The 26,538-nt window shown below is 40.8% G+C and overlaps 2 protein-coding genes across 2 annotated transcripts; both read left to right on the top strand.

The window, feature by feature from the left end:
- The first annotated feature begins 1,203 nt into the window (after window positions 1-1,203).
- CHMP5 (charged multivesicular body protein 5) lies at window positions 1,204-10,631 on the top strand. The gene is made up of 8 exons (XM_064705640.1): window positions 1,204-1,418; window positions 5,255-5,359; window positions 6,100-6,146; window positions 7,729-7,822; window positions 7,906-7,977; window positions 8,921-9,029; window positions 9,405-9,517; window positions 10,028-10,631. Exons 1-8 carry the CDS (start codon window positions 1,350-1,352, stop codon window positions 10,076-10,078), a joined length of 660 nt encoding a protein of 219 aa, XP_064561710.1. The 5' UTR covers window positions 1,204-1,349; the 3' UTR covers window positions 10,079-10,631.
- A 184-nt stretch (window positions 10,632-10,815) lies between these two features.
- BAG1 (BAG cochaperone 1) lies at window positions 10,816-25,249 on the top strand. Its single transcript, XM_064705641.1, has 7 exons — window positions 10,816-10,960; window positions 14,757-14,885; window positions 15,022-15,104; window positions 15,816-15,929; window positions 16,413-16,520; window positions 22,107-22,169; window positions 24,558-25,249. The coding sequence occupies exons 1-7, from the start codon at window positions 10,918-10,920 to the stop codon at window positions 24,645-24,647; spliced, it is 630 nt and encodes a 209-aa protein (XP_064561711.1). The 5' UTR covers window positions 10,816-10,917; the 3' UTR covers window positions 24,648-25,249.
- Window positions 25,250-26,538: the final 1,289 nt, after the last annotated feature.

Below are 26,538 nucleotides of genomic sequence, written 5' to 3'. Positions count from 1 at the left end.
TTCCTTAAACACCTCCATGGACAGTGAACTGATGCCTAAAGAGGCTCACCTGGAACAGAGGCTAGACAGAGTTAAGAAGGAATGAAGTAGGTATTTATTAAAAGGCCTTCAGAGGATACAATTTGGGCTGTACAAGAGCCTGGCCATGGCTCTGCCCAAGATGGACCCAAGTTGGACACATGAAGGGCAACCAGTTACGAGTTTTCACACTTTTATAAGTTTTGGTCCATTTACACATTGGGGTCTGTTGTCCAATTACACCTTCAGGTTATGAAGTCCTGTCCTTCCAGATTGCTCTCCTCATCTCTGTTGTTTTTACTTTTTGGGGCTGAAGCTACAACAGTGTCCTTGGATCTTGGAAAAGGATTGTTTTGTCGAACTAAACTGAAGAGAATTCTGAAATTCATATAAAGTGTTACTGAGTTACACAGTAAGGCAGTACAGCATCTGAAAAATATGAAAGCTAAAACTTAATGCATCACTACTACTTCCCTGCGTGGTCCATTCCCATCTCTAAGCACCCTTTCTGTGAAGAAATCATTGTAATGTCCAGCCTAAACCTCCCCTGGTGCACCTTAAGACTGTGTCCTTTTGTCCTGTCACTTCTTACCTGGGAGAAGAGCCCGACTCCCACCTGGCTACACCCTCCTTTCAGGTGGTTGCAGAGAGCGATAAAGGTCTCTCCTGAGCCTCCTTTTTGCCAGGCTTAGCACCCCCAGCTCCCTCAGCAGCTCATGGCACCTGTGCTGCAGACCCTTCATCAGCTTTGTTGCCTTTTTGTGGGCTTGCTCCAGCACCTCCATGTCCGTCCTGAATTGAGCACCCCAGAACGGGACACGGCACTCCAGGTGTGGCCTCAGCAGGGCCAAGTCCGTGGGGACAATCCCTGCCCTTCCCTGCTGGCCCCACTATTCCCGATTCATAGCGCGGTTTTGGTACACTTTGTATGTTTTCCTGCCATTTTTGACCGATCAGCTGAACTGATGATGAACATTATGGGGGTGACCCTACATTGCCAGCAGGCGGTGAAGGCCCAGCAGCTGCCTACGGGTTATGTTGAGGGGAGGACAGCGTGCCCGTGAGCGGGGCTGCTGCGGCTCCGTGCGGCCCAGGGCCGCTGCCCCCGCCGTCAGCCGGCGGGGCGGGCAGTTCAGCGGGGCCGGCAGCTCGGTGGGGCGGGCAGCTCGGCAGGACCAGCAGATCGCCTGCGCTGCCGGCACAGCGCTTCCTGCTTCCCTCGGCCCTTCCTCCGCGGGGCGGAGCCGGCCCTGCGGTTCCGGGTCGGCCGGGAGCGTCGCCGCCGCCGCCGCTGTTACCGGGGCCGGGAGCGACTCGGAGACACCGCCGCCATGAACCGCTTCTTCGGCAAGGCGAAGCCGAAGGAGCCGCCGCCCAGCCTCACCGACTGCATCGGGAAGGTGAGCGCCCGCCCCGGCGCGGCCCGGCCCGCTGAGCGCTGCGCGGCCCGGCCGCCGCCTCGGCACCGCTGTATCGGTGTGTGTGGGGACACTGCCGTGCGTGGGCACAGCCTGCGGGTCCGTGAGTGGGTATGGATATCTCGGAACCACGGAAAAGCTTGGGCTGGAGAGGATCTTAACCCAGCTCCAGCCCCGGTGCCATGGGCACCTTCCACTGGAGCAGGTCACTCCCGGCCACACCCGGCCTGTCCCTGAGCGCTGTCATGTCCCGGGATACACGGAGTGTTGTGGTGAGCGTGTTGGGGTGTCCGCACACGTACACAGGGATGTACCTTTGTATGTCCATACACCCACGCCTGCGTTTGTGTCCTGTGCCTGGCAGCGCATCCCACAAACGTGTAAATCCCATAAATGAGCGCTCACTGTGTACACAGCAGGTGAGCCTGTGGAAGGCATGGCTCTCCTTACATCCTTATAGTTCTCAGCATTTCCATCTGAGGACTTCTCCGGTTGCACTAGCTGACTCCTGCCGTGACAAGTTATAGCAAGGCAGGGGCAGGAGCAAGAGCATCAGTCTCCCTGTCTAATACAGAAGAGTGTTCTGTCCCTTCGGGGGGAGAAGGGTCGCTGTAGGGTCGATGCCAAAAGTGTGTGCAGATGGAGAGATGAGCAGGCTCAGACCAAGTAAGAAATGCTCAGGAAACACGTGGCAAAGCACTTTACAACTGTTGTTGTGTTGCCCTGCCTGCTGAGAGGGTTAAGAAAACGTGTTAAGATTTATGGTAATTTCATAGTATTTTTTTGACTTTAAAGTTTATGAAGAAAACTATAGCATGGCTTTGCAGATCCTTTTGTTGTAAGCTAATTTTAAGAAATGAAGAAAGGAAATGGAGCTTCTTGTGTATTTCTGTCAGTAAACAAAGGTCAGTAAATGTTGTGTGACTAAGCTTTGTCATTGGAACCTGACAACGAACAGTTTCCATGGAAAAATCACAGTTTTCCTCTCAGAAGATTTATTTTGCTGCTCAGTGGAGAGACTAAATGAAATACCTACTGGGAGAGACTCTCTAAATGAAATACCTAATATTTTATTTGTCAGTGCTAGCTACACATCAGTGTCTTGTGTATGCCACTGGCTGGTATGGGGAAAGAGAAGTGCTTATAATGTTTGTCCTGGTAGTTGATCTTTCTGGCAAAAATCTGTATTGCTTTTTAGCAGTATTAAGCCCAGACAACTCTAAATATATTTCGTTAGAACAGTGAATAAAGCATCTGATTGAAAATCAGGATGAATTTTCCCATTGTTGCCAGTAAACAACAGTAAATTTGGTAGATGACTTGAACTCCAAAATCCATCTGAGGTACTAAGTGCTTAAATTTGCTATTTTGGCAATATAAGTGGAAGAGCAGGAAGCCTTGTTTCCCTCACAACAACTGAGACTTATTAATCTGTTAGATTTTTCACACTGCCTTTGCCAGTTCCAAGTTAATGTCCATTTTCTAATGGGCAGGTAAATCAAAAGAAAATTTACATAGGTCAGCAGTCTGTCTTCTGCTAAGAGCTTATGCAATCCTAGAGTAGTTTTGGGATATAAAAATGTAATTTAAACAGATGTTTTGACTGACAAGACCAGGGATTTTTTTTTTGTTCAAAAACTCCTGCTGAACATAGTTTTGATCCTCTTCTAGTTCTTTGTAATTGCACTGTCTGAAAGTTTGACTGTGCAAGACAGCAGATAACCTGAAAAGAATAATTTTGGATTTATTTTATCCATGTGATGACTTTGGCAACCAATGATGAGTTACAGGGTGGTTACTAGTAAGCATAGGGAGAAATGCTTTCTTTTAGTAATCTGAAGTTTATGAATTGACTCTTTGTGCCAAGTTATATGTAGTAACGTGTCTGATTTGTGAAAGGCTTTTCACAATAGTGGAATTTTTAGGATAGGTCCTGCTGAAACTACAGGCATGATTAGATTATTTTAAATTACATGTGAATTATTATTCAAGAGAGCTGTATGAGATATGAAAAAACTTTTATTATTTCTTCACAATGTTAAATCCAACAGTTTGGAGGCTCAACTACTGTTGCTTCTAGGGTGTTTTCTGTCATAGACACATTTTGCTCTACCTTTTGAAAGAGTCAAATTGCTTTGTAAGATCTCTTAACCATGTTAGTTCAGTGGTAATTAGCTAGTAAAGGGCAGTTTGGAAATTTATTAGGTGAGCAGTGATTAATGCAACATTTGTTAAAAGCATAGACAACTCTTAGGCAGTAATCGTGCCTGTGTTTTGGATGTTCTTTCCTGTGTAGAAAAGTTTAGTTAGCTAAAATTCATTACATTTAAAGGCATGGTTTTTATGCTTGCTGGCAGAGTACAGTGAGATGACTCAAGGCTGTCACAAGGCCTGTGGGACGAAGGATGCACCAGGAAGTAAAGCACTAATAGTGTTTTTAAATTTTCTTCTTTGAAAAAATACTCTAAACTTACGTTTTTTTTCAGAGTAGGAAATAGGAAACATGGGAACAAAAGGCTAATAGTTGTGAGAACAGTGTAAACACTCAAATTGCCTTTCATTTGTGTCAGTTGGGGCCCTTCTGTAGCAATGAAATGTTCGTCAGTGTGCCGTATTTGTGAGTAATAGACAGAAGCTCTTCAGGTCCTAATGCAGGGAATATTCTTGTTTTTTGGATAAACTGGGTTCATTCTCCGCTCTTCTGTCAAGTCTCATTTTTAAGAGCTGAGGTCCCGTGTCATGTGTGTGTGAAATTTTTACATAATTAGTCAATGTGGGAGGTTCTGTCTCTGTTTCCTGCTAATACTGCTTGAAAGAATCATTATATAAATAAACCAAATATTTTTTCCCCTGTGGAGGCTGATCTGAAAGATGCAGTTACCTAATAAAGATCTTGAAGAGGTGCCTTGCTTTAAATTTACAGGAGTCCTGACATTGCAAATTTTTATCTTTCTTGCTATTAGTCAAATATTTGGATAAAAGAAAGCTTAATACAAATTTTTCAAAGCCAGCTGTGCCCAGGCACTTTAGTGTCTTGTGTGGAACATTCATATCCGGTGCTCCATTCAGGATGCCTCTGGCAAATGCATGTTCCTGTCATAAAGCAGGGTGTTAAAAGGGTCACTGAGATCAAAATCCACATAATTGTACATGCTTAGCCACACCATTAACAAGGCAGAATTGTAAATTTGCACTGATCTGTCTTATGCTATAATTGGAATGTCATTATAATCTAATCTCTAGGGAGGCTTCTTGGAATGAGAAGTTAATAAGCTTTATTTTGTTGCTTCCAGAGAAATGCTAGGGTAGTCAGTTTATTTTAAAAAGGCTTTTTATGAATTTGTGTATACTGTTAGAACTACCTGTGCCCATGCTTGGTTATGTAATTGTCATATTTACCCCTCTTATGGTGAAGGGTTAAAATATATCCCAAATGAGAGCTCTGAGGAGTGCCAGGAGAGTACAGCTAGAAGTTTTCCATTCCACTTTAGTCCCTGGCACTGTGTATGACCAGAAGTTCTGGAATGGAGAACTTCCTTGGGTGGCTTTGCAAGGGAGCATCTCAGATTGATGAGAACATGTTACAATGGCAGAGCTTCCCTCAGCCTCAGAGTTGTTTCTTGTGCTCCTTGTAGAAGTTTTTTCACTTGACTCTGGCTCTGGATTCTCACAAAATCTAAATTGTTTAAAAAACCGATAAGTGAATAAACAATTCAGTTAGAAACACAACAAAACAGAGGCTGTTCTTTTTTTGTTCTATACCTGAATAAAACCTCAATGAATGTTGTTTTCTTTGTTTTCCCCCTCATGTATTAAAGGTGGATAGCAGAGCTGAGTCAATTGACAAGAAAATTGCTAGGCTCGATGCAGAACTAGTGAAGTATAAGGATCAAATGAAGAAGATGAGAGAGGGACCTGCAAAGGTAAGAATCTTCTGTGGAATTTGAACATGCTCACATGAGGATGTGACTCACACTTCTTGTCATGTGATTCAGCCAGTTCATCAGGTTCTTAAAACTCCATCTTACCCTGTGGATGAGAGATAAGGTCTTGCAGGATTATTTTTATTAGACATACATCTTTGAACAGTGTTTTATTGGTTCTTATTTGTTCCAGGGTGTAATGTAATTCCTCTGTGAGAAGTAACTTGTTTCCCTTCTTCCTCATTACCTGAATTAAGTCTGGCAGAGAGGCTGTTTTGTTTCTCATCCAAAATAAAAAGCTCCACACTATGCCTGAAAGGATCAAAGCAACCTGTTTTTTAAGGGGATAAACTTATAAAATGTACTTGAAAATAAACATATATGATATAAACAGCATTGTTCAAGTACCTGTTGCAGTATTATTTTATGCTGACAATTAAAATGTGTTATTGAAAGATAGTTCTAATGGACTAAGTTTGATGTTTTGTTCTCCTTACTGAAAACATATATCAGAAGCTAGAAACTGAAAGTATTTTCTATGAGAAGCTTTGTGTACTCTCCTGTTTTGTTAATCATTATATTAGTGCAGGCCAAATGCTGAATGTAACTATTGTTAAACTCTTGGCATTAGTAACTGAGGAATCTTTTGGAAAACTTAAATCCTATGCATTAGGTTTAAACAGCATAATCGAGTGTAAAGTCAGATATTTTATCTAATGTAACATTGTTGTGTCTTTCAGAATACAGTAAAGCAGAAAGCATTAAGAGTGTTAAAGCAGAAGCGAATGTAAGTTGAAATCTTTCTCAGTTTGTGGTTAATAAAAGGTTGTTTTCTTTAGGGGGCAGTGGCACACTTTTATTTCTCTTTCCAGTAATCTCCTGAGCACTCTTTAAAGCAAAATGCTGAAGAGCCCTTTCAGAAGTATCTCCTTACATATTTTGCACCAGCATATTTATGATTGATATTCCAGTATATAAATTTGGATTTGTACAAGATTACCTGAATCTGCTCATTGTTAAAAATATGTTTGGCTCCTAAACTTTCTGAGAGATTGCCTTGTTTTATATTATTAATTGATTACTGTAAATTTTCTATTTGATGACCTTGCTCTGGTTTACTGGAAATTCACCTGTTCTCTATGGGCACCTTTGAGGACTTGAGCAGATGTAGTGCAGGTTATTGTGTCCATGCAGAAATCTCCAAATGGACAGGATAGATGATCCTGTGGTCTCTGCTCTTGTCTAGTGCACTGTCTTGAAAGTGTCCAGCAACAGATCCAAAGAAAAGAACAGGGCAAGTGTTCAGGAATGTTTCATTGGAATGTCTCATAGTCTATGAACTGCAAATGTTAGAAGCTGTCTGAGCCAAAGCTCCCATCATCTTGTATTTCATGTCCCTCAGATGAATTGTACCTTTATGGACTCACTCAATTACTTGTTAACTGTGACTTGATGCACTGTGATACATGGCAACAGTTAAGTATTAGTAAGCTTTTACAGTCCAAAATATCATATGGCAATGAGTGTGGTACTTCAGTTAGATGTTGTGAGGAGGTCTGCTTGATTCTGGCTTTAGAGTTTTTTTCCCAGGTTTTTGACTATGCTGCCTGCTAATCTTTCTTGGTGGGATTACTGGGCCCCCCATAATAGGCTGTTGTCATATCCTTCAGTCACTTCTTTTTGACCTTGTGGAACAGAAATAGATGCACTCATTAGTTGTCCAGAAGGTTTTGCATGTGGATCCTCCTTGTCTTTCAGACCTCCTGCTTTGAATGTTAAAAGGACTCATGGTTCATTTTTATGCTTTCATTATTTTGCTTAACTTGACATAGTTTACATTCTTGATTTGATACAAGTTTAGCTTTGAGAAAGATGATTTCTTAATTGTTAAAGTCTCTCTTTTCTCTGTGGTTAGTCTTAAAGGTTTCCTTTAAGGTACCCTATCCTCCTCCTCCTCCTCCCTGCCCTGAAAAACTCCAGTGTGGTTTGGATAATCTGCCAGCTCTTCCATTCTCTTTACAGCATTAGTGGGCATGGCATGCATGTCTGCCTTATGGTGATTAAACTTCTGCTGTATCCTCACCTACTTTGTCAGCCCAGGCAAATATGGTGTTGCTGTCATTTAAACCAAAACTTAGTTCAGGAATAGCTTTGTCGGCTTCAAGTGCACAGAAATGCATAATGGCTAGATTTTTATGAAGCTGTTTATTCTGCAGTTGTGTATAATAAGTGAAAAAAAGAAACTGAACATATCTGTTCTATCTTTAGACTACTTCTGCTGGTTTTTCAACTCTTTATAAATTAAGAATGTTTGTGGTAATAAATAGTGTAGTCTTTTATAGCCATTATTTGCCTTTTTTTTTAAACAGGTATGAACAACAGAGGGATAATCTGTCACAGCAGTCTTTTAATATGGAACAAGCTAATTACACAATTCAGGCACTGAAGGATACAAAGACAACGGTACCAGTTTATTTATCTCACACTTGTTTAATTTTTTCAATCTGTGCTACATCAGATACAAGCATGATGTTTGACTCTTCTAGGTGGATGCAATGAAACTGGGGGTGAAAGAAATGAAGAAAGCTTACAAGCAAGTCAAGATTGATCAAATTGAGGTGAGCTTTTATAGTTAAATAAATAACAAAAAATAATGTACTGAAATAATGGTGAATGGACTATGAATTTCAAGGCAAGATGACTATTTTTGTTTACATGAGTTTGTCTGCCTTTTTTATGGGACCACCATCATAATTCCTTCCTGATTTTTCTGGTACTGCACAATTAGTGGTTTTCCTTATTGTCATGATTATTGTTTCCTTGCTGAGCTAATCTTTAATCTCCTTTTCTTGCACTTCAGCATAAATGTTAGTGGATACTTCCTGCTATGGCTTTTTTTGTCCTTTTTTGTTTCCTTATGCTAGTAACATGCACATTAGTCCTTTACCCACCACCCCACAAGATAGTGCCTGATGAAAAAGAACAAAACCTAAAAGAAACTACACAAAAACCCACCCCAGACAACAGCAACAAACAACAAAACAAACAAAAAAACCAAGCCACTAGCTAAACATCAGCAAGGGCTGGCTCTGACTTCAGAAAATGCATAAAAAAATCTCCCATAAGATGTCTAAATATAATTTCAAGTATGCTGCACTTAAGCTCTTACCCAATGCTAGTATTGGGTAATGCTGAATTCCTTTAAGTTCTCTTTCCTATTCTGTCTTTTATAAATAGCCTGCATTGTAAACCTTTAGGCAAGTATTGTTTCCTTACCTGTACTCAAGTACAGGGCCAGTAAATATGCTAATGTATCTTCTAAATTCTGCTGTGGCACAACTCAGGTTACTGCTTGTTTTCCAGATGGTAGATTTGTCTAAATTTCATACCTTTTCTGCTTTTCAAGTACTCCTGTCCTGAATGTGTGTGCTTTGACTTGTATTAATACTGCTTCAAAAAAAATGGTTTATTGAAAAAGAATTAAAACAATGGAGTGCTTTGTATGTTGGAATTACTGAATTGGAGTAAATATGGACCAATTGAAAATTATTCTTGCTTCAGGACATACAAGATCAATTGGAAGATATGATGGAAGAAGCCAATGAAGTCCAGGAGGCACTGAGTCGTAGCTATGGAACACCAGAGATTGATGAAGATGATTTGGAAGCAGGTTAGGAAAGGGGAAGATGAGATTTTTATGGTACTGAATATAAAAATCATAGTACTGTCATACAGTGATTTTTTTTTAATTTCCTTGGTCAAATGTTTTAAATGTTTTAAAATTATTTGATAGCTTTTTTAAACATTAAAGCTGCATTTCCTTTAAGAGAGCATAGACAAAGATGAGATTCCAATGGAATGCTACAAGGCAGGGAAGAAGGTTCTCTCCAGTGTGTGTGTGTGTGTGTGTGTATTTCTGATGACTGATGTGAGGTGAATCTGAATGTAAGCATTCAGTAAGAATCCTGAGTTTCTGTAAGAGCAGTTTTTCTCTTGCAAAGGGAACTTCTTGCATAATATTTCAGCCAACACAATTCAATTTCAGAACTGGATGCGCTAGGCGATGAGCTTTTAGCTGATGAAGACAATTCCTACTTAGACGAAGCCGCATCCGCTCCAGCAATCCCAGAGGTCACTCCTACAGACACAAAAAACAAAGTGAGTCCTTTGCTCTTCAGCAGCAAAATACATTTTTGTTTGGTTTGGGTTAATCACATTTGTGTCGGTTGCTTGACATTTAGGATCCTTAATATTTTGAACAAAAAAGTGTGCTTAATGTTACGTATGCTATTTATGTTTTATATGTATGGATGCTAAATACAGAGAATTTGAGAATACAGTGTACAGTGTACTGAATGCTCTTAACCATGTTTAAAATCACTAGTATGACATTTTATCATTCCTATCAAACACTGTTGGACTGCCAGTGGAATTTAAGTGTACCATTACAGCTCCAGTCTTAAAACCATAAGAAAAGCTTCTGTATGTTTGCTTTTGGAGCTTTAGTAGAGCTTTGTGGTGAAGGAGAACTGATGCTCTTGTTTTGATTCCAGCTGTCACACAGTGGCAATTGCAGATAGAGACACTTTATAGAAGTAGTAAGGAAGCTTCTGTAAAACGTTCTGGTTGTTGAAGAGTTGCTAACCTGTCACTTTTTCTTTCCTACAGGATGGCGTATTGGTGGATGAATTTGGGTTGCCAAAGATCCCTGCAACATAAATGTTTCAAAAGCACAACGGATACAATGGAACTATACTTTTTGAATTGTATTAAGAATCTTTTTTTATTTTAAAATTCTGGAGAACTTGTCTTTCCAGTGTAACCTTAATATCACTACATCCTAGAATGCAATATGAGTGGCTGGTGGTGCTCTTTCTTTGGAGAAAGTTGTTTTACTACTGAATTCTGTTAATGGAAAATTCATCCCAGTTCCCTTCAGTGGAAGCAGTCAGTCTGATAGGTTTTGATTTCTGTATCTTATGGACAAAGTAAAACGTGAAGACTAGCGGTGGCTGTCGATAGCTGAGGCTTATTTTGACTTTGTATTATGCTTCTCTTTCTTGAAACTAAGACTATACGTTGCTTCTTGCTCTGTAAAATAGCTCCCTTATTACTACTACGCCTGTTTGATAAAAGAACTGAAATCAATTTTTAAGACTACTGCAGTCCTGAGACTTTTATGCGATTGTACTTGTAACCTTCTTGAAAACTGCTCGGGTTATCATTAACTTTATGTATTCCATGGAGACATAAAATCACGTAGATTAGCAGCTCCCTTTGTGTGGCGTTTTTGGCGATGAATCCGCTCCGGAGCGCGGGGCAGGTTATCGGCGTCACGTGCACGGGGTTCTCCAGAGGCGGGGCCTGGTTGGGGACGGGGAAGGGCCGGTCCCGTTCTCGCCTCGGCCGTGTCCCTGCTGCTGCTGCTGCCGGGAGCGGCGGGGCGGTGCGGCCGGGAGCGCGGCCGGGATAGCGGCATTCCCGTGCTCCTGCTGCGGAAGTGACGCGCTCGGGGCGCGCCCCGGCAGCGCCGCCGACGGTTCCTGCGGCGGGGCGAGATGGCGGCGCCCGGAGCCCCGGTGACCGTCACCGTCACTTACAGTAAGCGCCCGGGGCAGGGGCAGCGGCCGGGGGCGCGGCTCCGGCCGCGGGGCTCCTCCCGGCCCTTCCCCGCCCCTCTGCCCGCCATTCCCGGCCCGGCACCGGGCACTGCGGGCGGGCGGGCCCGGCTGCACCGGCGGTGGGGGCGGGCGGGGGCGGCCTCGGCGGGGCGCGGCCCGGGCCCGCTCAGCCCGGGGTCCGTCCGGGCTGTGCTGTGAGGCTGCGCTCCTTTTGGGCACGGCCTGCCAGGGTCTGCTCCAGCCGGAGCGCGGGCGTAGGTGGGCTGCGAGGGTGGTGGGGGAACAGCTGGCACGGCGGCCCTCGCACAGGTCGGATCTTGGGGGACTGCAGCGTCTCTCCTAAAAGGAACGGGTGAGGGAGCCGGGCCTGTTCAGCCTCGAGGAGAGATGGCAGAGGGGACCTCATTGATGTGAATGAATATCCGAAGGGGGGACGCGGAGAAGATGGAGTCAGGCTCTTCTCAGTGCTCAGCAATAGCACAAGAGGCAATGGGCAGAAAGTGATGCACAGGAAGTTCCACCTGAATATGAGGAAGAACTTCTTTATTGTGGGAGTGACTGTGCCTTGGTACAACTTGCCCAGAAAGGTTGTGTAGTCTCCCTCACTGGAGGTATTCAGGAACTCTCTGCATACAATCCTGTGCCGTGTGGTCGAGGATGACCTTGCTTGGCAGGGAAGTTGGGCCAGATGACCCACTGTGGGTTATCCCTTCAAGCTGATCCATTCTGTGATTCTGCTGTTTGGGTAATCTTCATTTAGATGAAATATATTGCTGGAGTCAGTACTGCATGTTAAAAGCAGGTGCTACCCAAAAGGCTTTCTTCTGGTTTGTTGAAGAGGCTTGCATGTTGGCACCTGGTGAGCTGCAAGGCTGCAACAGAGAGTGGTTTCTTTGGTAGGACAGGTGGGTGCTGACCTGATGGAATGGGTCACTCAAAGGCCAGCTGAGGTGGGCTTTTTCCCCCTGAAAAAAGAAAAACCAGAGGAGGGAGAAGAAGGTGGAGGGGAAGATGTGTCTATAAACAAGTATAAAACCTTACTGTAAAGGAGTGAGAACAGCTTGGATTCCACAGTTCTTACAAATAAGATGGGAAACACTGTGGCTAAATTTTGAAGTGGATCTAAGACAGTATGAGGAATGAAGAGGATGGTAAGGTATTAAATCAGCAAGATGTTCTGCTGGGTTTTATTAGCAAAACTTAGTATTTTTTTATTGTATTAAAAAAATTTAATAATAAGTTCTGCCTTTGTTTCTTTTGCACTATGTTGGTAATGTTGTTTCTATCTCTAAAGCTTATTGTTTATTTCTGATTGCTCATTTGTGCTTTCAATTTGTGTTTCAAATTGTTTTGTTAAAATGTTTCCTTTATCACCTGGTAGTTCTATTTAAGAGTCTTTGGTAAGGAATTTTGTGAAATAATTTGTTTGAGTCATCATGATTCAGGTGCTCACTGGTACCTTCAGAGAGTTCCATTTGATCTGAGGGGTTTTTGTTTTGCAATGTCAGCAGTTTAATGATTTGACATATTTATAATTCCAACGTCTTACTGTTTGGCAACAGCCTGCTTGTCTGAGAATGTTTTTGTCTTTCCAGTTGTTTTCTTACCTGATAATGACTTTGTCATTAACAGACAGCAAACAGAAGCCTTTGTTCAGCTTGGGCTTCATCTGTGTGATTTACACCTGCAGCTGTCAGATGTGGAGCTTGACACTTTGCACAGAACATTTTTAGTAAAGTTTTGTGTGCATGAGTGAAAGTGGGAAAGATGGAAATTAGGGCTGAGAAACAGAACCGACAGTAGTCCCACATGTGTGACTTGGCAATCTGCAGGTGTGGTGGGCAGACATCAGATGCTCACCAAAGCCACTCTGTCACTGCCCTCCTCAGCTGGGCAGGGGACAGAAAAGGCAACAGAAGGCTTGTGGCTTGAGAGAAGGGCAGGGAGAGAGCACTCACCAGGTCATGGGCAGAACAGACTTAACTTGGGGACGCGTAGTTTATTAACATTGAAATCAGAGTAGAACAATGAGCGCTAAAAGAAAAAAAATACCTTTCCCCCGGGCTTAACTTTCCTCCTGAATCCTCTGATTCCTCCTGCCTGAGCAGTGCAGGGGAATGGGGCTCTGGTCAGTTCATCACACTTTGTCTCTGCTGCTCCTTCCTCCCCAGGGGGAGGGCTCCTCACACTTTTCCCCTGCTCCAGCACGGGTTCCTCTTATGGATTGCAGTGCTTCAGGAACAGACTGCTCCAGTGTGCATTCCCCACAGGGTGACAAGTCCTGCCAGCAGACCTGCTCCAGCATGGGCTCCTTTCTCCATGGCTCTGCAGTCCCCAGCACAGGCTTCCTGCAGGATCACAGCATCCTGCTCTGCTGTGGGATCCTCCATGGGTTGCAGGGGTACAGCTGCTTCACCGTGGTCTTCACTGTGGGCTGCAGGGGAATCTCAGCTCTGGCACCTGGAGCAACCCATGAATTGTTTCTTACGGTGATTACACTCTGCTGTGAATTTACAGTAAAATTTGTTTACTAAAGTGGTGCTCATAATTTGTAATTAAATTGGTTCTATTGTTACACAAACTTCATCTGTTTTTTCCCTCAGTTAGTGTTTGTTTTTTTTTTTCTCTCAATTGCTCATGGGCAGAGCCCTTCTACAAAGCAGTTGTATATATCAAAATGACCTTTTGAAATGTATTGAGGTTGTGGGGTTTTTTTTCCCCCAAAACAATCTGCTAAGAAGGACTGTTTATGGAAAGTGCTTGGGTGAGAGGGGCATAATGTGATTTTAAGCTTAAAGTTGTCTTGGAATAACAAATTTTGTTGAAGCTTTAAAATATTTGAGGATATAGTGTCACTTGTCATGTGACTGTGGGAGCCTGGTGCATTTTAAAATCAATTTTTCTAGCACTCTCCTTTGTAAAAGATATGTGCACTTTAAATTAGTGGTGTGAGTATGGTTTTTCTTCTGTTACATGTGTTAAGTTCTCTCTTCCTGCAGAGTAAAAAATGTCTGGTTTGATTTCCCTTGCAGCCAGAGGTGGTTGATTCCTGTGGGTGCTTTCAGCTTGACAGACTTGATGTGTGTGGGAGCAGAGGGTGGTAGAAAGGGTCTGTTGCAAAGCAGAGATTAATAGGCATACTCCTTTCTTCCCCTAAGAACTACCTCCTGTTTGCATGCAAGTTAATCTTTGGGAGTCTGAATAGGAAGTGGAAGGTGACAGATAAGCTGGGACTTCTCCAAGTGGTTATGTCTGCTTATCAGTAGTATATGGGGAGAAGCAGTTTTTGTACTCTGAGAATTCTCTCTGCTTGGTGGTGGAGATGAAAGGGTAGACAATGATTGCTTGTTTCTCATGTTTGAGAAGAAGGGAGCAAAGGAAGTGATAATTGTCTCAGATACCAAAGACTCAAGTAGGAAGTGGGATACATCAGGATGGTGTGGGCTTTCATACTTTAGCTTGTGGGATGTCTGGACACCATCTGTACTCTTAAAAAGAAATAGGGAATAATATTTAGCAGGAGCTAAATTACACCAGTAAAATACACCCCATTGAACTCTTCAGGTTATTCCAGTGTAAACCAAAATTTTCAGCTGAGGTCAGTCACTTCAAGAGGAGTGTGGTAGAATAATTTGATTGAAAATTATGATTCCACATGAGAGCCTGTCATTTGAGAACTTTCTGCATTAATGGTAATAAGTATTAGAGATGGAGTCTCTCTGTAATATTTTCTAGGTTACAAAATAAGTGTTACTGTTACTCTCTTTTTCTCCTAGGCAATGAAAAGCACAGTATTCAAGTTGCTTCCCAACGAGAAGGTGGTGAACCTACACTACAAGACATGGCTGTACTTATTGAACAAGTCACTGGGGTTCCAGTTCCTTTTCAGAAACTGATATACAAAGGTAACTTCTAAATCTACCATGTTTCTTATAGATGATGAGCTTTCATCACATGTCCGTGTTTTGAATGTCTTTAAAAAAAATTCTTATGCCACCAACTGTACTTAAACTGTTTTTTCCTCCCTTGTTCTTTGTTTAGGAAAGTCTCTGAAAGAATTGGAACAACCATTATCAGCACTTGGTGTTAAAAATGGTTGCAAAGTCATGTTGATTGGGAAAAGGGTAAGCATGCTTTGGACCTTTTTTCCCCTTAAGCTATCATCATTTTTGTCACTAAGTCAGCTGCTGGACACAGAAACAAGCTGGAGCATTAACTTAATTTTGTATACCTATCCACAAAATTGAGTTCAGTCTCATGTTACACTGCAAACAACTGCAGTTTGTACTTTTCTGAAATGACATTATTGACTGGCTTCTGCTTTACATTATTGACAGGACTCTGCCTAATCTGTGGTCAGTACTCATGAGCTTTCTGTGCACTGATGACATTATGTGCTCATCTTATTTTTCTGGTTTAAAAAAACTTTCCCAACTGTAGCTCCTGAGCCTTGATCCTCTAGGTCATTTCTTGTGAAATGATTTGTGGCTGGTTTTGCAAATTGAGGATGAGGTAATACTCTTATGATGTAAATATTGCCTATACTTTAGAAATGATAAGCTGACAAAAAGAAACAAAAAATTGCACTTCTCCTTTTTCCTTCAAATTAATCTCATTAATTGTGTTTATATACATTGCTGATGGAAATATATTTGTAATTAAGCTTTGGAAGAAGCTGATTTGGTAGTTATTTAAATATGGAAAGAATAGCCACAGTGTAGTGTGTATTCTAAACCCTCAGAAACCTTTATGTCTGTATCAGCACTGCTGGTTTTTAGCTGCATTGTATCTTTATTTGTTCCTTAGTTGTGAATGTTGTACTTTTGAATACACAGAATAGTCCAGAAGAAGAGGCTGAATTAAAGAAGTTAAAAGATTTGGAGAAGTCAGTGGAGCAAATAGCTAATAAGTTAGAGGAAGTTAATAAAGAGTTCACAAGTATCCAGAAGGTATGCCAGTTTTGTATCATTTTATATCTTTGCAAAGCAGTTTTGTAGGTATTTCTATGTAAAAAAAACCCAAACAAAACAGTTTGGAGGTTTTGAGTAATCAGTAATAGCTGTCCCTCCTAAATGTCCAAGAGTCAGTAATAATTCTAGTGAATTCCAAATGCCATTTATGAATTTGCAAAATAGAAACATGGCAATGTTTGGAAAATGGTAAATATTGTTTCATATGGGATAACTTACATTCTTTATATCTGGAAGAAGAAGGTCTATTAGATGTTTATCATTTTAGTAAACCTAACATATCTTACATTTACCATGTCAAGAATTGATAAAATACAGAAGAATACAAATTAAGATTGGAGTCCCTATCATGCTTGAAAATACAGAAATAGTAAAATATGTTTTCTGCTCTTGTGGATTGACAGATTTTCTAAGGTGAGTATTGTGTAGGGTATTAGTATAATTTTGTTTTTTCTTCTTCAGGGATTTTTAGCAAAGGATCTCCAAGCAGAAGCACTAAAACAGCTGGACAAGAGGATAAAAGGAACTGCAGAGCAGTTCATGAAGACCCTTGAACAGATTGATGCCATTGTAAGTAACTAACCACAGAAGAGAGTCAGATCCCAACAGAAACTTACTGGATATTTTAATGTACTAAGAAATTTCTTTTTGGCTATCCATGTGCTTCACAGTCATTAGTGGATCATAACCTTACATTACATTTCCAGAGTATAGTATACATCTTCCTGTGTCGTGTAGTAGCTTAGAGCTAGATGAGAATAAGGTACAGAGATAAATAGAAAATTGCCCCAGCCAGTGTATTTCCTTACTTGGTTTCTCTGTCTGCTGGGCATCCTCTGTAAGCCTCATTATATAATTTGGTTGCATATCAAGATCATAATAGTCTGCTATGACCGAGGATGCTGCTTTTCTGTGGTAGTGGTAGCTTTGGGTCTCCTCCTTGGCACAGTGACTTTCTATTAGATTTTTTTTTTTTCCAGAAATATGCCATGCAAATACCTATAACTGGTGAAACCGGTGTAGCTTAATTTGATGGACTCTTTGTAAAAGTTCAGCAGTGGACTAAATCAGAGTAATAATTTGAACTGGCCATCATCAAATGCTATGCAATATGGATGTGTTTCTGGGAATGGTGGGAAGCTTACTAACTAATTTCCTGCTTATGTATTGTGAGCCTATGATGATAATGTAGTCTTTGCTGCTTGTTATAGTCAACAGTTCTAAATACTTTTTTAAAAATTGCTGTATTCTAAGTATTTTGAAGTCTTCAAATTTGTTTCCTTTTGTGCCTCACATAAAGGAGAATATTATGCTGACAGTTACTGAATGCTGTTAGCCATAAAGACTTCATATAACTGATTTCCTGCTTGAAGTGGCAGATTTACTACATTTTGTCATGAAAATATCCGTAAGGTGACAACAACTGAACTGTCTCAATTGGATGGAGTTAAAGCTTATTTCTGACCCCTTCAAGTTTTGATACCAAATCCTATTCGGAAAAAAACTCAGTACTTGTATTTAGGGTGCAGCTCTGGAACCCAGCAGGCAGCCTTGTAAAACTGTTTCACTGCTTTCTGAAAAATCCAAACTCAATTTCCCAAGTTTACTTTTACTTCTGTTACCTTTTTGTGTGGTTTAAACAGAAAGCATGCTGTGCTGTATCTCCTTTTCCAAAATACTATAAATAGTACTGGACAAGGGATTTTAGGTCTAGTACGATGTTTTAGAAGACTTATAGTCAGTGACTTGGTGTTTAGATTTGGGAAATAATGGAGTCCCTGTACTTTGTTTCTTGAGAATGTGGAGCAGCCAGAGCTAAGACTAATTACAAGTAATTTCTTCCAAAATCTGTAGTAATTGTTTGTTACTTTATTGAATAAGAGCATCTGACATTTTACATTGAAAAGTTGGGTTGTTTTTTGTTTTTTTTTTTAAGAAGTAAAGGTTTGGATTGCCAGTGATTGCAGTTACATTGCACATATTTATTTCTTTTAATATACAAAGCTGGCTGTGAGACTTGTCATGAAAACTGGACTAATGTGCAATCTTGCAGATGAAATACGTGTAGGTGGGTGGAACCTTTACATAAAATGTGGGGGTTCAGAGTGCTGGTATCACAGCAGGTCAAGTGAACAGGGCGCCAACTTACTGAGGCAGCCCTCAGCTGCACTGTGGTTGTGCACTGTATGGAGGCAGCAGTACAGACTGGTAGTGAGGGATGTGTATGAGCAGTACATGACTTCCACTGAAGTAGAAAATGGCAAATAGAAATGCAAAGCAGTAAAGTATTTTATCTTATCGCAGGATTGGTTTATACAAGTAATTAGCATTCTTTCCAGCAGCCAAGTAAAAAGCTAATTGTGACACATCTGTTAAATAGTACTGAACATGTAGAGGTGGTGTTGATTGAGTCAACAGCATGTTAAAAAATTCAGAGGGGAAGAATGTGACTGACTGAGAGGAATGGATGATGCATTGTAGAAGTCAAACATACCAGCAAGCTCGCACTATAAATATTCCAGCTTTTTTATTTGGCAGAATTGTCACAACTCATTAAGGTGTCTCAGCTGCTGTGTGTTATTTGGATCACTCACATATGCAAAATAAGATTTGGTTGCTTACAGAGAGATAAGGGTGAGGAAGCCTGCATATTGTTTTCTTTCTATTCTAGGAGTATGACTCTCTTACTGGTAGCAGACAAGCTCATTAATTAGAGGAGCTGAGTTTGGAACTAAATACTTTTACTAGACACCATGCACTCAACAACTGTGAATTTAAAAGATGGGATTTAGAAGGGGGAGAAGTAACTTTATAATCATACAGTGGGGGGTGTGAGAGAAAAAATACAATGTTGTCACTGCCAGAGGTGTGAAAGAAACATCCTGAAGGGATGCTTTTGGGTAGAGCATCTGTAGCTTAGGCATTGTAACATAAATGTGTTTAACTATTGCTTTCATGGCATCTTACAAAATTTTAATTTGTCTGACACAGTCAGACATTGCCATAAGCCACAGATCTTAGAAGCTTTCTTCAGGAAGAAGGCAGTTGAGTCTTGTTCAATACTCGAAAATTTGTGTGTGCATTCACAGATGTGCTATTTATTTCATCAGTTAAAACAAGTGGTCCAGGAATCGAAGTCAAAGTACACTATTTATTACAAATCTCAGTGAGAAGAATACAGGAAATGCCTTACTTGGTCATCTGGACCAGTTTTTTAAATATCTGAAAGGCTTTTTCAAGAAAAAAACAAAGTTTTTCTGAAATTAATAGGAAGATTTGAATCCACAGTCCTGACAGTATGTACCTGTGAACCAGCTCTGTTTTAATGAATGTTTTCACCAATATTGCAGTGTGAGCACTCACTTTGTCCTCAATATGGTCTCCTATTAAATGGCAGACTTTTTTAATCTAGAAAGACAATATTGCAGAGAACAGATTGTTCTAAGAATTGAAAAAAGCTTTCTCTTCTGAAATACCAGTCACTGATTTTGTTAACATAAATTCACAACAAATCTGTCAAATTGCATCTATCAGTATTGAAGACATTGATAGCACTACTGACTCATAGTTGTGCTCTGGTGGCCCATCCTCCTTTCCTGAAGATTTTTAAAATTATAGTTCCTCTACAGAATTTACTTAAATTAACAAGCTGTTCTGATGAAATTTAATTGTCTCCTTGTCTCTGCTATACTTGTCATTGGATAAATCCATATGAAATTAACATTTCAGAAATGATTAAATGATTAAAAGAAAGAAGTATTCTGAAAAAAATCCATTACTGTTCCTGTAACAAACATTTCCCAGACATCTGGGAAGTTTTTCCACTTAAAATAAGGTAAGATCCTATTACTAAACTTTTTGAATTTATCTGAATAAATAAAAATGTGATAAGCATTTCTTACTGTAATTCTTTAATCTCTTAGCATGAATTGTAAACATGAAATCAGATGTTCAGAGAAAGGTATTTCTAAAGCTCAAGGAGCATTGCCACGTGAAAGGGGAGGTTTTCTCCAGCCCTTTCAGTCTGATTTGTGTGTCAGTGCCCCAGGTTACCTGAGACCCTTGTGCCTCACCAGTCTGTCAGTGCCTGTTACCCTTCCCTGAGCAGCCCACTTGATGTGAGGGTGGTTCAGCTGACCTGCTTGGCTCACATGCAAACAGAGAGGCCCCTCCTGGACCTCCACACCTTTAGTTGGTCTCTTGGTGCCCCAGGCAAGATTCAGGGACAAATTCAGGACACAACAGCATAACAGGCACCCCCTCCTGGTTATCCACAGTCAAATATGTTACCTGCTGTTAAGTGCCCTTGAAGGACTCACTTTACCAGTTTATGGAATAGCCCTCCTTTAGTAATACAATAGAAAACTCTTGACAGGATTGCTGGTGGTAGTATCTGGCTGCAAAAATGTACTTAAAGCAATATACTAACCAGCTCTAATTCCCAACAAGGGAGTCTTCCCTCTATTTATGCCATTTTTAACTTACTCTTACACTATTTTTACGTTCAGCTGGAGCTTGAGTGACTCTAGTCATGCATCATGTTCACTGGGGGGTGGTTGCACTTTGGAGGTGGGTAATGTCAGTATTACATCTGAGGTGACCTTTGAGGCTGGAGCCATACATCAGTCTTGCATCCAAGGTAAACTTTGGAATGGAGGTGGGCATCTGTGATTTTGCCACAGTTCAACAGCAGGAAATCTTTTTCCTTCCTTGGCTGACAGATGTTACATTGCTTATCAGCTACAAGGTATCACCATGTTCCCCCTCTTGCCCCAAAATCCTTTCTTGCCCCAAAATCCTTTTGGACAGACCCTGGCCATGGTGTCTCCAGTCCACCCTCTCTTTAGGCACCCTTAGTGTGTATTATTTTTGGGAAGTCAGGCATATTGACCTCATTCAATCCAGGGAGCAGCAACTGCATTTTCTCCCTATAATTCTCCATACTTTCTACCCTGCTTCATCCTTCACTTCATCCCCCCTTAGCCTCTGTGCTGACTATAGTTTTTTGTTACTTTCCTACCCAGTTTCAGTAATGGAAACTAGGTTGTAGTAGCTTTCTACTCCAGCCATCATGCTGTTAGGGCTCAAGAAGGAAACACCAGTGGAATACCTCTGAGGAGATAAGGAGTGTTCCCGCAGGGAGGTGACACAGCCCACAGCTCAGCTGAAGTGCCTCACACCAGTGCACACAGCATGGGCAGCAAACAGGGAGAGTAGAATCCATTTGTCTGAACAATAAAAGAAAAGAGCCCTTCTTTTTTTTGTTTGTTTGTGTTTTGATTTTTACACAAGTTTAGGTATCTAAACCTCCCAGCTGTGCTCACATTTTGGCTGAAATGAAACAGATTAGGTTAGGGAAACCTATGTTCTTGGTCTGGAGTTAGGGTGGAAAATTAAAGGTAAACTAGTGAGAAACTCCCAAGATTTTTATGCATTTTCACCAGTGAGAACACAGTGTTTTTAAGAATGTTCACATAAACTTTATATAATGATAATCATCTGTACAGGTGTTTTACCTGTTAAGAAAAAAATCATAAAGCTGAGCACCATTCCTCAGCAACACCCCAGTTTCACCTAGCTCAAAAAGTACAAAGCATGTAGCACTTGCCAGGATGACATACATGAACATAATGGGTGGCAGGAGTACAGACAATGATGCAGTTTGAATTCAGTGAAAAGCTGACATTGTGTAACACTTCACATCTCTTGCCTTCCCTGAGTACATTGCAGGGATGATCAGATGTACAGCTCAGCCTGGCAATGACTGCATTACTAATGATACATTCCAGTGTTGGCAAGTGACTGAGTGAATGTATTTGTAAGAAATTTGTTAATGTTATAAACTCTGTAAAAGCTCTGAAGAACTGTTAACACACACCACAGCAGAAAAAGCAGTGTGTGTAGTCTGTTGCTATATATTCCCTAAAGACACATGGTAGGTTTGCTGTCTCTGTTCTTTGCCGTCAGCATGCTGCATCCCTGGCTTTTTGATAACTTTTTCTCATAGATTCTTTCTTGTGTAATCATTCTGAGCAGGCATGACATTTTCAGGATGCTTATTCAGAGGATTCTTTGATAATTCCAGTTTTTGCTGTATGTCTAATATGTTCATTTCAGCATTAACCTGCATCAATTTGTTTGCTTATTTTACTGCAGAATCTGCCTGAGAATTTCAGTGACTGCAAACTGAAAAAGAAGGGGTTAGTAAAGAGGGTCCAGGTGAGTTTTCTTTCTTTTTTTTTCCTTCCATAAATGCTGGGCACTTGTATACCAAGAATTTGTGAAAATGAGCTGTTTAGATTTTTTCAGTGTTTATTCTTACATCAGTGTTGTGTATGACCTCCCTTTGAGAGGTATTTAATAGCTTTATAAAATAGCACACAAAATACAGATTTTCATAGGTCATGCTGTTTTCAGATAATCTTTGTTATTTACATCAATGATTTGTCTTATGGCTGCCTGATGGTGTGAAGTAATCCTGATAACTTGTAAACACAACGGGATTGATCATTCCTCCTTTTCTGAATCTTGATGAATCAGAGTAAGACTGAGAGCACAAGGATGCAGCTAACTGTAACTCCTGCTGACCTACTCCTGACCTTGCCAGAGGTGTTCTTTGGAAAATTTAGCTTATACTGCAGTGCACCAAGTTTCTTTAGAGAGTAGATCTTTAAGATGTGTACAGCAGAGTAGCTGTGCTGGGGATGGAGGGTTTAATGGCTTTGCTATGGTATGATGCTCATAAATTGTTTTCTTAGAGACCTTGAATTGAAGGTTTGTTAGTAAACACTTGAATTCAGCTCCCTCCACTTTTGAGTACCCTTACATAGATGAATGGTAATGCTACTTGTATTACTGTTTTATTTCTGTTGTGCTAACTTCAGTGCCAGGTTGAGCTCCAAAATTGTTTGTGGAAGTACCTTACATTCTTATATAGAGTTGAATGATTTTGTCTTTTACTGTAACCTCATTAACTACCTCCCACTGATGTTTCACAAGTTTTTTAGATCAGCCATCTATTTTAGAGGAAGGCCCACCAAGAAATACTTTATAGGAGAAATGGTTTTAGTTACAGCTTTAGGGACAAAGCACTTTGTACTCAGTTATTGACATAAGTTCAGGTAATGCAAATGGAATTGAAGGTGGTTGCTGGTGTGGCTGTGTTATGTGGGGGTTCTGAACACACTCTTGATTCCATGTGCGTAACCAAGGCAGCAAAACCTGTAATAGAGTGGTGGCTGTCAACTTTGTGGAAGCTACTGGATCTCCACTCTTGGGTGAAGTTACAGCAGAAGTAAGTTGTTTAAGAACTGCTGTTAAAGCATAAAAGGGGTTCTGTTGAGCAGAGATCAGAATTATTTATGTGCTTTTATGTGCACAGCATTGTGCAGCTGTGGGTTAGGAACCCTTTGAGGACTCCAGAAGAATCCTCAGGGGTTTCAGACCAGAGCTGTCTACAACAGTTTGTTTTTTCAGAGCAAGAACAAGAAAACAGTGGCAAGTTGTGCTTATTATTTTTAAGTATCCATGAAAGCAAGGGGGAGCTAATAACTGCCCTCTACTGATGGCAGTCACACATCTTCCAGGGTGGGAACATAAATATGAAAGAGTAGCAGCCCTCAACTGCAGTTTGTTACCACTTTCACTTTTTCATCCCTCAAGTTCTTACAGACGTGAGTTGATGGCAGCTCAAGGGATTGGTTGGAAACAGATGATTCAAAGCAGTGTGATGGTTGAGGAACATTCACATGGCACAGCAGTTTGCTGCTCTAGAAGGAAAGTGCTTTCTTACTGTAATTTTAATGTAAATAACATGAAATGTGTGGTTTGACTGTCAGAGTCTGGTGCAGACATAGCAAAAACAAAGGCGAGACATGAAGAGCTGATGGGAGAATCTTTCTCAGGGGTTGCAGTGTACTTGCATACCTTGGGGCTAGCCTAAACCAGGTTGGTGGCTTGAAGTGTTGTCGTGTTGTGCTGTGTACAGGCTGAGCAAAGTGACCAGGGGCTGCTGGCTGCCAGTTCCTCTCTGTGTGTTACTCTCTTGTGAGAACTTGTGGGCAGGTTCCAAGAAAGCGTAAGGTTCTGTGGACTCCTTTTTTTGGAATGGTGCCTTCTGTCTTTTGAGGAACACCAGCTACTGAGGAAGATAAAGGTTCGATGATGCCTTGTAGTCTTAAGAAGTAGAAAAGGTCTTGGTTTAATGAAAGCTTGTTTTAAATTTGACTGAGCAGGTTTGTGCCAGCCTTGGCCTCGGAAGGATGTGTTAGAAAGGAGCTTAGAAGTCATGTTCCAAACTGAAGCACTAAGTTGTCTGAACCTTTGTGTTTCCTATTGTTGTTCATGAACGTTGGATGAAGTGAAAATTCATCAGCATCAGGACTGGTGATGGTGGGCAGCCATGCTGTTATCCTTATTAGCCTTATCCAATGTCACATTTCTGGTGGATTCTGGGTAAATCCAGGTGTGCATAAGCTATTACCAAAACAACTGGAAAGTGGTTGTTGAGTTGACATCTTCAAATTCACTATAGAAACTGCACTTTCAGAAACACCTCCAGGTGCCAAACTGTGTATCCAATAACATTTGTTTGTTTTTTATTCTCAGGTTTTTCTTGCCCAGTGTGATACCATTGAAGGGAACATTGGCCAAGAAATGGACAAGCTGCAGTCAAAGAATTTGGCACTGGCAGAATGAGGCGTCGCCTTACATAATTAGGAAACATAATTGCTCTATGAGCAAGAAGAAAAGTTTGCTCTTTGTTTTGGAGCACATATCCAGCTTCCTTTTTTTTTCCCTCAAAGCCCAGTCTGTTAGACTGGCACCAGTCAATCATTTCTTGCTGGTTGTCTTGTTTGCCGCTTGGTTAGAACTATTATTTTGAAAAGAAATCCTTCCTGAAGAATGGCTGAGCTAATCTTTGTGAATTGTGTATCTTATGGACAATAAGATAGTTTAGTTAACTAAGTTATGAAGTTTTCAGTGGTGGGCAGTTTTGTCTGATATATCTTTGAATTTATTTACAGCTCAAATCAAAGAAGGTCTATAATCGTACAAGTGCCATAAGTTGCAGTTGTAGGACTACAGCTAGATTGAAAAAGGCAAACTGAGACAACATCTGGGAAAGCTGAACATTCTAGTAGACAGTTCAGAGCAATAAAAAACCCCTACACATTTGTATCTACTTAATGTTTGTATGCATTTATAAATATAAGAAAGCTTGACTATAAGGGAGTCGTACCTATTTTAGCCTTAAATTGTCATAATAAATGGAATGTACTGTAACATGTATGGTACTTAATTTTGAGTGGTGCTTTAAGTTGTTACTGAGCTCCTTGATACAGATGTATGTTTTTTACACAGATTTCTGATGTACTGTGGTTTTTATAGATTATTTGTATTTTTATTATTTGTGTTCTGTCTTGAGTTGAGAAATGAAATGAGATTACTCATGCTGCTCAAATACCAAGGGTTCATTTCAAGCAAGGTATAACTGAGGAGCTATTTTGAAAGGGATTTTTAATACTTTTTTCTGAATTTACTGAATTCATGATGCTATATTTAATGGCAAAATGCAGTGATTATTCCAGTCTGTTAAGGCAATCAGTGAATTTTTATAACATGTTGCAAAGAGACACAGGTTTATTTTAGCAATGCCATCTGTGTGAGGGTTATGGCTGAGTCTTGCAGTCACATATGTACCGTGCTTAACCTTCTCTGCTAGGTGAGAAGTCAGCTTTTGCAGGAGACACAAGTTTGAGTGGGTGCAGCCAACTTTGCAGTGGTTGCTCAGAGGTTCTGAGCAGACTGTGGAGCATGTCAGCCTGTAGGTAACATAAATGTACAGGAGCTGCTTTTTCACTGATGCTCCTCATTGGGAGGTCAGCCAGATACACAGCAGCCAGTGAAGCAGGGACTGGGAAGGAGCCTCTTTCTGTGCAAGAAATAAACTCTTCATCCCAAATGAGTCAGACTGAGAATGTTTAGAATTGGCCCTTAGGTAGTGAGGCATTATCCATATGTTTTAAGGTTAGCTGTCCTTTCAAGATAAAAATAGGAAATGTATGTAAAAAGATCCTAACTTCTGATGTTATAAAGCTTAAATAATACCTGAAGTGTTATTATTACAGTATTGTTTTTGATGTTCATAATTGGAGGAACATTTTTTTAGTGAAAAATGCCATGGAAAGGGAATGAAGTGATAGCTGTGCATTACAAAGGGTCACTTATAGTCTAAAAATGCTGGTTGACCATACCAAGATTTGAGTTGCCATGTTTTTTGCTGTTAACCAGTTACTCCAAGCTTCTGTTTTATCCCTGTTCTCTTATCAGCATCTGCGGAGGATTTCATAGTCTAAACTCCTAGGAACCTTATCTGTCATGTTAGGATTTGGTATGGTAGGACTGTGGAAGTTTTTTCCCTAGGCTGACTAGTCTGTCATGCTGCATTTTCCCAGCACTTTAGGGTTAAGAGGAGGAAGCATCAGTTGTAGTCATTTTTGTGAAGCCCTGCCTATCCTGTGGCTGCTTCTGGACCAGATTCAGCTGACTCTTACACCACCAGCAACACTTGCCTAATTCAGGGAAT

Source organism: Zonotrichia leucophrys, chromosome 2 (assembly GCF_028769735.1).
Source record: "Zonotrichia leucophrys gambelii isolate GWCS_2022_RI chromosome 2, RI_Zleu_2.0, whole genome shotgun sequence".
NCBI classification, from domain to species: Eukaryota; Metazoa; Chordata; class Aves; order Passeriformes; family Passerellidae; genus Zonotrichia; species Zonotrichia leucophrys.
The sequence above is the reverse complement of the archived record's forward strand: the minus strand, read 5'-3'. Positions and strand labels throughout refer to the sequence as shown.

What these genes read in the sequence shown, in the direction of transcription:
- BAG1 (XM_064705641.1), top strand. Translation starts at nt 10,918, where the DNA reads ATGGCGGCGCCCGGAGCCCCGGTGACCGTCACCGTCACTTACA. An exon ending in GACCGTCACCGTCACTTACA is followed by an intron (nt 10,961 to 14,756) that starts GTAAGCGCCCGG and finishes TTTTTCTCCTAG; the next exon opens with GCAATGAAAAGCACAGTATT. An exon ending in TTGAACAGATTGATGCCATT is followed by an intron (nt 16,521 to 22,106) that starts GTAAGTAACTAA and finishes ATTTTACTGCAG; the next exon opens with AATCTGCCTGAGAATTTCAG.
- CHMP5 (XM_064705640.1), top strand. Translation starts at nt 1,350, where the DNA reads ATGAACCGCTTCTTCGGCAAGGCGAAGCCGAAGGAGCCGCCGCCCAGC. An exon ending in TCACCGACTGCATCGGGAAG is followed by an intron (nt 1,419 to 5,254) that starts GTGAGCGCCCGC and finishes CATGTATTAAAG; the next exon opens with GTGGATAGCAGAGCTGAGTC. An exon ending in GTGTTAAAGCAGAAGCGAAT is followed by an intron (nt 6,147 to 7,728) that starts GTAAGTTGAAAT and finishes TTTTTTAAACAG; the next exon opens with GTATGAACAACAGAGGGATA.